Source organism: Ictalurus punctatus, chromosome 3 (assembly GCF_001660625.3).
Source record: "Ictalurus punctatus breed USDA103 chromosome 3, Coco_2.0, whole genome shotgun sequence".
Taxonomy (NCBI): domain Eukaryota; kingdom Metazoa; phylum Chordata; class Actinopteri; order Siluriformes; family Ictaluridae; genus Ictalurus; species Ictalurus punctatus.
Genome location: NC_030418.2, coordinates 12,323,273 through 12,333,493, shown reverse-complemented (window position 1 = coordinate 12,333,493; position 10,221 = coordinate 12,323,273). Strand labels below are relative to the sequence as shown.

Genomic DNA, 10,221 nt, shown 5'->3' with positions numbered 1-10,221 from the left:
TTAGTGTTTATTAATAAATTGTACATTTGCTCAAAAATGTAATGAGCTACTAGCGCATACTAGCACCTGATTAATGATAATGACCTAAACTAAATGCATCAGCAACCTACATAAAAAGAAGACAAGGAGAGGGTCAGACCTTTGACAAGTCATTAACTTCTAGACACAAATTGAAGTGACTGAGGTCAGTTTGCCTTTTTAGTCACGTCTAACTGCTGGTTCGGTAACAAAAAAACACTGCACAGACACAGCTATGATTAGCACTGTGCTTAATAATGCAATTTGTGATCTGGTGCAAGCTTTTATTGAGACTGGGTTCATTAATAGGAGACAGCAGTAAGACATGTCACACCAGGCACTGTGAAAATATAATTAAAGGCACGAGGAGCCTTCATGGATTTCCATTATGCGCCTAATTAGTGCTGGTGGCACCAGGCTGGCTGACCACATACACAACCTCCTCAGAAACAGATTTTCCCCATGTAAGGCAGGATAAATATTTCCTGGCCACTTCAGTCTATTAATAATATTCAAAAATAGTGAGGTTTATTTGACTTCTGTTCACTAATCAAGTGAAAGGACAGTGTTAGTAATAGGTACCCATTAGCAGACGTTAAAGCAACTTTTTAAATTGTAGATTACAAAAGCAAAACAGAATTATGGCCTAAACATTAAATTTTTAGTAACATTACATTTAGTAACATTTTGCTTTATGTGGTAGTGGTAGCTCTGATTTTAAGCAACTGATTGGAGGATGATGAGTTTAAATCCCAGCACCACCAAGCTGTCATGTTTGATCCTTAAACAAAGCTCTTAATTAAAGCACTGATCTCTCAATTACTCTTGCACAAAAGAAAATATTTCATATGCAACTCATTATGACTTTGCAGTCCTGAGATTTGGTAAGTTCCTGAGTACCCTGAATTATCTTTTGTGAAGTGGCTAGAAATCTTTTTATTTATTTAATCAATCATACTGTACCTACAAGAACACTGAAATGGTTTACATTTTCAAAAGTGTATTAGCACTGGTTTTATCATTTTACTGTTCATACATAAGTACCTAAAGTACACAGACACATTTTGCGGTGTTTATTCACTCAAACAATTAAAAGTTTAACAGTGATAGGAATTTACACAGTAGGAAGACAAAAGCACATGATCTTTTTGAGTTAGAAATTATTCATTAAAACCTATTCAATATTAGCTATCTTAGTAAATTAGACTACACTGAATTATGTTTGAAATAGTTATGCAGAAGAAAGCAGCTTTCCTGTTAGTCAAAGCACTTCAGCATTAATTCACACTTTAATTAAACTATTTAATTAAAAGGATTAGCAAACATGACATTTCATTATTTATTTAGGAGCTGGTGTTTGCCTATTGGATATATCAAATATCTCTATGGGAATATTACCATAATTAACCATCCAAGGTTATGTAGAGTGAAATCAACTGAATTCTCGGGGCAGATTCTAAGCTTTCTTGCAATTAACAAAACAGCGTTGACGTGATTTTTTTTTTTTTTAATTAGGCCTTTCATTTCATCCTCAGTGATACATTTATAATGTTATTTATTTGTAACACACGTATTCATGGAATCACAAATTTCAATAACAGGACTTAAGAAAACTTGTATCCAAATACATAATCAACATATTGCAATATACTAACTATATATCAATATTCTATGTTCAAACTAGACTAAGTAAAAGTGATTGGTGGTATATGTAGCATCTTATAATGCATTTCCTACAGCAATAGCAACTACATCTCCATCGATCTGTAAAATTATATACACAGTACATTAACAGTAAACAATACACCAAGTAAAAATATCTGTATATTATGCAGTAGGCCTAAGTAACACTTTTCTATTTCTATTATGATGGTTAAGATATTTCATAAAAACCATAGTTGTAGGGAGTTTGATGCATCTGTTACATTCGTTCACTTTAACTTACTCTATTTATTGTTTTTAAGAGTGTCCCAATTGACCTGATGTCACTGTATCTGAACTCATCCTACAGTTTGTGAATCCTTTAGAATTTGCAATGTTTCTGCATAAATATGACATCACCCGATTTTTCGTCAGTCCTCAAAGTAGATAAAGACAAAACAATTAAACAAACGAGATAAAAAATATTATACATTCATTCCAGAGTTGAAACTGTTCTACATTGAGGAATGGGCTAATTTTCCCCTAAGCCAATGTCTAGGACTTATCAACAGTTACCGGAAACGATTATTTGCAGTTATTACTGCACAAGGGGGTGCATGATTTCATGTACCTGTTGTAGGCTGCATTGATTCAAAAGTACTTATAACTTTAGTCAACGTGTAGGTGTGAGGAATGGGGGATTGTATTGCACACGAAGAGAGCAAAGAGGGAACAAAGGGAGGAGGCGCCCTCTAGTTGTGCTGCTGTTCGCATCGCAAAATCTGCTCCTGCTCCCTAAAACTTAAACCCGTTTGAATTTGTATAGGTGTGCATATGCGTTCAGTTATCAGTACATAGTGCGACCGATGCAGTATAACACAACTTAATATAATCACACAATTTGCCATTTAGCTCAAAACTTGGAGATACCAAGAACGTGTGAGTGCGTGCACGTGTTTAAAGGTCTCTGTACACGTTTGTGTGTGCGTGTGCGCGCGCCGCGGCGGCTGTGCGCGCGCCTGACATCACTTCTGCTTTCCTCGGTTTGACAACGACACGGTGACGCCGCACTATCGTCCGCGTCGGCGCTCGCACTTCCAAGTTTTCACTCCGAGTCTAATATCCACGGAGACTGCATCAGGGTCTTTAGAGTTTTTGCTAACCTTTAGTGCTCCACTTGAAGACGGCAAAACATGCGCTCCGAGACTAACGCGCAGCCACGGAGTTTCTCCATCTGCCTGCAGTTCGCCAAAATTGGCACTTTTCTATCGTGTGCTCGCTGAAGGCTCTCGAGGATGAAGTTTGGCCAAAGCGTTTGCATCTTAAACGTGGGCGGCACGCGGTACGCTTTCCCCATGGATGTGCTGAAGGACTTCCCTCTGAGGAGAGTGAGCCGCCTGCACAGCTGCGCGTCGGAGCGAGAGGTGCTCGAAGTGTGCGACGACTACGATCGGGAGCGCAACGAGTTCTTCTTCGACCGGCACGCTGAGGCATTCGGCTTCCTCATGCTCTACGTGAAGCACGGCAAACTGCGCCTAGTGCCACGCATGTGCGAGCTCTCCTTCTACAACGAGATGATCTACTGGGGTTTGGAAAGCTCACACCTGGAACTGTGCTGCCAGCGTCGTCTGGACGACCGCATGTCCGACACATGCACGCACTTCACCGAGGAGGAGCGCCACGTCGAAGACAGAGATGACCAAAAGGAGCAAGAGCAGCTGAGGCGGCGAGGCACTGGCCGCGTAAAAGACGCCAAGTGGCTCGAGAGCATGCGCAGGACCTTCGAGGAGCCCGCGTCCTCAGTGGCCGCGCAGATCCTCGCTTCCGTCTCCGTCCTCTTCGTCATTGTCTCCATGGTGCTCCTGTGCGCGAGCACTCTGCCCGACTGGAAAACTGCCGAAAGTAACATGGTGGAGGAGCACAGGTACACAGAGTCTATAGACCATCCGGCCGGGTATTTATGCCTTTTTTTCCTAGTCCATTTCATGCACGATGCACTGCTGAGAAATTGTCAAAGCACGTTTTAAGTGGTCTTGTTAATCGTTGATCATGTGCATGATCTCTGACCAAGACAGTTTTTATACCACACACTACTTCACGTGTCCAAGCCGGTTGACTTGTGTTCTGTCTTGTGTTTTGTTACAGTTTCTAAATGTTCGTCTTTGTCTTCGATCATAAAACATAAAATAGGCTACATATTAAAATTCTCATGGTAGAATGAACTTTTGACTTCTGTAAACGCTTCATATTTAATGAAATCCTGCGATTTAGCATTGACCGAGCAGACACTATAAACAATGCAGTATGTACACATTCACTGCACTTGAAAACAGGTGGCATTTAAATGTGCCTAGTGAAACAGAATAAAGTAACACAACAATTATATTGAAAATATAAATTATTTTCTAGGGCAAATTATATGGTCATAATGTTTACTGCGGAAATGGGTTAATTCAAGCATAACTGCCACTGTCCAAGGTTCTGAAGCGTCGTTAAGTTTAATGTAGGCCATGAAACAAAATGCCGAGTGTTTAATTAACTTACAGTGTGCATCTGGAATTACATAATCACTGTACTCTCTCATGGACAAAAAGGTACTAGAATGCACAATTCGTGTTAGAAAAGATAATCCCTGGAATGTGTGCCTGTATAGTTACAGTACTAATATATATATATATATATATATATATATATATATATATATATATATATATATATATATATATATATATATAAATAAACTTACTTTAGGGTAGATATTTGGCTCTTAACTGACTTTTACACTGTTGTACAGTACCTATTTCCAACAGTGTAAATGTGAATTCAAAATGTAAAATTTTGTTGTATAGACATTATTCTTATACTAGTACAGTGATTTATCTAACAATTACATTACTCTTTAATGTGTAGGTGGGTTGAATGGGTAAAATTCTTTGTGAAGTTGGCTTCTCTTGTTGTACTGTTAAATATGTAGCATATCTTAACAAATTGTTAATATACTAAAAATCGTATTGATGGTTTAGCTATGAAATTAATTGTAAAGTACAATTCCTTTCACATTTTCTGCAGTTGTTTTTTCTGTCCTTTTAACCTCTTCATGTGTCTGTCCTATATCTATATTGCCACCTGGACTGTTCTGAAGGTGCTGGTGCTGGTACCTGCGGAGTGCCCAGGCTTTTCTATGTCCGTGTGTGTGTGTGTGTGTGAGAGAGAGAGAGAGAGAGAGAGAGAGAGAGAGAGAGAGAGAGAGAGAGAGAGAGAGATTGTGTGAGAAAGGTCTGTTTAGGTGAGGTGTCAGGTTTGTCATTCAAACAAACAGTCATCCATACATGATAGAGGATGTTATTGCAAATATGTTCTGTTTGTAAAAATGTGCTTTTATTCCAGTTCAGTGTTTGCACAGTAAGAAATCTTTATATATGGACATGCTGTCCCTTTGACACCACCATTAGTTCCACACCACTTGGTATAAAGATTTTCCTGGTTAACTAGGCCACCATTTGCAATTTAGTAGAACAAAATCTACATAAGGAATGCAATTTGTAGAGGATTCAATTTAATACAGGATCTTTCAAGTGGATGTGAAACTTCTCAATGTTTATCTCAAGTAACAAGAGATCTATAGAAACATGCTTCAGCCTATCTCATATTACCATGTGTCCACTGACTCCTTTTCTGGTTGCCCAGCATTGCCTCTGATCATAACAAAGAAATCTTAACTCCTCTCACTAGGAAATAGTGATGTTAAAAGTGCTAAAATATACATTATACTTGACTGGGCTCTGAATTGGACCTGTGGTTTTAATTCCTTTTGGATAGCTGAACTCTTTAAGACCTAGCAGCACATGCCTTTATGCATTTTTGTTAAATTTGCCAGTCTCAAAACAGAAAATAGAACTTAACAAGGTCATTTTAAACTCATTTGAACACATTTGATGAACATGGCTTTGAGGTGGTTTGTTGAACAAATTTAATTGGCTTTTGTTTGATTAGTATTATCAGTTTAGTTATAAACTACATATGCTAAACCTTGTCAAATAAAATAGCATTATTAAACTGAAAATGTTCCTAGGTCTTAGAGCATGTTTCGACACTTGCATGACTAACGCTGTAGCATAGTCTCCACAAGGTAATAATAACTCAATTTCACACCCTAATGAACTTGACTGTTTATCTTGTGTATAATGTCTATGCTAATTGGATTAGAAAATTATTATTTAGTGTGCAGTTTTGCAAACTGAATATCATTGATTTATTTTGATCCAAACCCAATAGTCTGAATAGGAAACCTCTTTTATATAGTGTACCAAAGAGGTGCCTGATTCTTAATTGGATGGCTATGATTGGAATTTAATTACTTAGACTCTTTGCTTAGTATTTCATATAGATCATATTGCTTGCTACTATAAATGCATGCTAAGTCAATGGCTTCCTCTCTATTAATGCATCTCTCAATTTTCTCTCACATAAATGTGCGTCTGCTTAGGATCATCGAGGCGGTGTGCATTGGCTGGTTCACAGCAGAGTGCATTGTGCGTTTCCTTGTGTCACGTGACAAGTGTGAGTTTGTGCGACGTCCACTGAATATCATTGACCTGCTGGCCATAACGCCTTACTACATCTCCGTGACCATGACAGTCCTGACTGGAGAGAACTCACAGTTGCAGCGGGCTGGCGTGACACTGCGTGTGCTGCGCATGATGCGCATCTTCTGGGTGATCAAGCTGGCTCGCCACTTTCTGGGCCTGCAGACGCTGGGCCTAACACTGCGCCGCTGCTACCGTGAGATGGTCATGCTACTGGTGTTCATCTGCGTGGCCATGGCAATTTTTGGGGCCCTGGCCCAGCTGCTTGAGCATGGGCTTGACCTGAAATCCAGCAATGAGGAGTATGCCAGCATCCCTGCCGCCTGCTGGTGGGTTATTATCTCCATGACGACTGTCGGCTATGGAGACATGTACCCCATCACCGTGCCAGGGCGTGTGTTAGGAGGCATTTGTGTGGTGAGTGGCATAGTGCTGCTGGCACTGCCCATTACTTTTATCTACCACAGCTTCGTGCAGTGCTACCATGAGCTCAAGTTCCGCTCCGCTCGCTGTACCAGGAGCCTCTCGGCTGAGTTCCTCAACTGACTTTGTCTCTTTCAGACCTTAGTGTGGACCTGTTTCTTATCACTGTTTCAATTATAGATTCAGTTGGTCCTCGGCTCACTGAATGATCCAACTCAGTCAAATATCTGGTCTCAGGTAGAGCTTAGGGGCTTGGTCTTAAAAGAGCTTACATGTGCATAGCCCATCTGGTACTCAACTCAGTCCACTGAGGAGCTCAGTATCTACAGGGATTCGTTCCAGCCCTGCTCCACATAAACTGATTTCACTAGAAACAAAGACTGGAACCCATTCAGTCGGTTCAAGTGTTGTGGTGCACAGTTGGAACAAATACTGTGGACTCTGTGTCCCTCCATGGTCTAGGTTGAGATTCCATGGTTTACCCAATCCACCTCTGATACACAAATTTTCCGGAAGCCAGAATTCACTCAGCTGTGCTGTTTTTACCATAACGACAGTTACTGCACTTCCATAGTCGTGGGCAAGGCTACCATGGAAACATTGGCTTTCAGGCCAGATATCCAAGTCAGGAGCAAGCTACTGAAACTGCTGGTGGGCAGCTTTGACTTGTCTACCAGTGACCACAAGCACACTCGAGACGGGCTAAAAAGCTTCATCCCCACAGCCAGACAAACATGCACTTCGTCCACTAGCCATGGTATACATCCACTGAATGATTTTAGCTCCTGAATATCATCTAGACATCCTACGGTTTTGGCAAACATACAGGGAAAAAAAATAAAAAATTAAACTCATTTCACTGAGTTCTTTTTATTATAACGGCATTGTTTGTATAAAAACAAGTTCCCAGAACTCAGCTATATAAGCATTACAGGGTGAAATGTGCAAACACTCATTGAAATTATTGTGTAAAATCCAATGATGTGTGACACAAAATCTGCAGGGATATTGGAAAACCAATAGCGAGAGAGGGAGAGAAATAGACAGAGAGCAGTAGAGAGTACAGATGCTTAGCTGGGTAGGCAACTGTGGAGCATTGTCAAATATGTCAAATGGAACACAGTGAGCTACTGAGTGAGAAGACTGATAGATGGTTTGCTTGGCCATGCAATACATATAAAGTTCACCCAATTCACTTCCCTTGTATCTCAATATGTCTTTACACTCCAACTTGAACAGTGAAGAGCTTTGAGTATTGTGCTACACTATGACAAAAACTGGTTTTCCTAGAAAGCCCTCTATAGGGTTTAAGAATTATCTTAAAACCTAGCTGCCTCTAGGTACAATCCTCTTGTCATAAATTAATTGGATTCAAGGAGTTTGCTGAGAAAAAGTTGTTACAGGTAATACCAAATGTGAATACAAATAATGATAAGAAAAATGCTAATGCAGACTAGAATAATAACAAACTAATGGACATGACATAAATGTTAGATGGATAAGCATTCTGTTTCCTTTATCTATTCATTGGCTTTTTTATTTAGATTTGAAACTTCATCTTATGTACATTTTCAGACAAATTGGGCAGATTTTCATTCATGGGAAAAATGATCCTGCTCAGAGTAAAAGAAAAAATATACTGACCAAATTCCACGTAAATCGTTGCTTATGCTACGGACTCTAGCTATTCATATCACATGCACGTCTCCTTTTAAAGCAAGGTGAGGTGTAATAACACACCCAAGAAACAGGTGAAAAAAACAGCTTTGACTTACTAAAGATCACACTCTAAAAAAAACGAAGTGAACATCACAAATTCCAGCCATTTTTCCTATAACTGGGTGATACCCCTCCCTGCTAATGCTGTTATTGTCACTAATGAGCATCTTCATTCATTTGCTGTCATCTCAGTGCTTTCCCCTTGAGAAACTGATGTCTTGACTGGAAGACGATCCATTCTGAGGGCCATAAAAAGAATGAAGATGTGTCTGATGTGCCTGATGTGCTATATCTTCCTTTTTGATAATTAAGCTTCATGTCACAGGGGAGGTCTGCTTTCACGGTTCTCTTTTTTTGCCTGACCCTGTTTTTGCTGCCTCTCTCTCTTTGAGAGTCATTTCTGTATAAACACAGATGATAAATCTAAAGAAATGAGTGTGTAAATCCAAATTTCTGAAAGTCATGATGAAAGACTTTAATCCCAATACCTCTTAAAGGCCAGTTCAATTTATATGGCAAACATAATTCTCATTTACTGTATATGTTATGTAAACCAAACCCTAAATAAAACCTCAGGTTTTCACTGAAAATGAACATCAATTAGAGTGCCAAAGGTTGTTTAGAGAAAAGCCCTCTTAAGCCATGAGATTTTATAAAGATGATCATTTAATTAGAACCCCAACTGCAAAAAAGTTGGGATGCTGTGTAAAATGTAAATAAATGTAAATAAAAATAATGCAATGATTTGCAAACCTCATAAACCCATATGTTATTCATAGTAAAAGGTAGAGAACCTATCAAATGTTTAAACTGAGGAAATTTACAATTTTAATGAAAAAAATAAGGTAATTTTGAATTTGATGGCCACAACATGTCTTAAAAAAGTTGGGACGGGTGAAACAAAAAGCTGGAAAAGTAAGTGTTACTAAAAAGAAACAGCTGGAGGAACATTTTGCAACTAATTACGTTAACTGGCAACAGGTCAGTAACATGAATGGGTATTAAAAGAGTATCCTCGAGAGGCAGAGTCTCTCAGAAGTAAAGATGGGATGAAATCTAGATGGAAGCATATGCTGCTCTAAATATATAAGTATCTAAGTATATACCATTCAGCATTGATGGTGCTTTTCCAGATGTGCAAGGTGCCCATTCCATAGGCACTAATACACCCCCATACCATCAGAGATGCAGGCTTTCGAACTGACCGCTGATAAAAAACCAGATGGTCCCGCTCCTCTTTAGTCCTCTTTAGTTTAGAGGACACAACGTCCATGGTTTCCAAAAAGAATTTCAAATTTTAATTCGTCTGACCACAAAAGAGTTTTCCAGTTTGCCGCAGTCCATTTTAAATGAGCTTTGGCCCAGAGAAGACCGTGGCGTTTCTGGATCATGTGCATATACGGCTTCTTCTTTGCATGATAGAGCTTTAACCAGCATTTGTGAGTGGCATGGCGAACTGCGTTCACAGACAACGAGTTCTGGAGGTGTTTCTGAGCCCATGAAATGATTTCCATTACAGAATCATGTCTGTTTTTAACGCAGTGCCACCTGAGTGCCCGAAGATCACAGGCATGCAATACTGATTTTCACTCTTGTACCATGCGCACAGAGATTTCTCCAGATTCTCAGAATCTTTGGATGATATTATATACTATAGATGATGAGATATTCCTAGTCTTTGCAATTTTACGTTCCATCCATCCATCCATCCATCCATCTTCAACCGCTTTCTCCTTGTCAGGGTCAATTTTACGTTGAGGAACATTATTCTGAAATTGCTCCACAAACTGTGGACACAGTTTCTCACAGATTGGTGAACCTCTGCCCATCTTTA

The 10,221-nt window shown here is 39.5% G+C and overlaps 1 protein-coding gene across 2 annotated transcripts; it reads left to right on the top strand.

Annotated features, from left to right (window-relative positions):
- Nucleotides 1-2,954: 2,954 nt before the first annotated feature.
- Nucleotides 2,955-9,269, top strand: LOC108263691 (potassium voltage-gated channel subfamily G member 3). 2 transcript variants are annotated; one of them, XM_017464740.3, is made up of 2 exons: nucleotides 2,955-3,583; nucleotides 6,146-9,269. In XM_017464740.3, the coding sequence occupies exons 1-2, from the start codon at nucleotides 2,955-2,957 to the stop codon at nucleotides 6,789-6,791; spliced, it is 1,275 nt and encodes a 424-aa protein (XP_017320229.1). In that variant the 3' UTR covers nucleotides 6,792-9,269. The 2 variants fall into 2 exon arrangements, with proteins under 2 accessions (XP_017320229.1, XP_017320228.1); XM_017464739.3 differs by having other exon boundaries at nucleotides 2,955-3,613.
- Nucleotides 9,270-10,221: the final 952 nt, after the last annotated feature.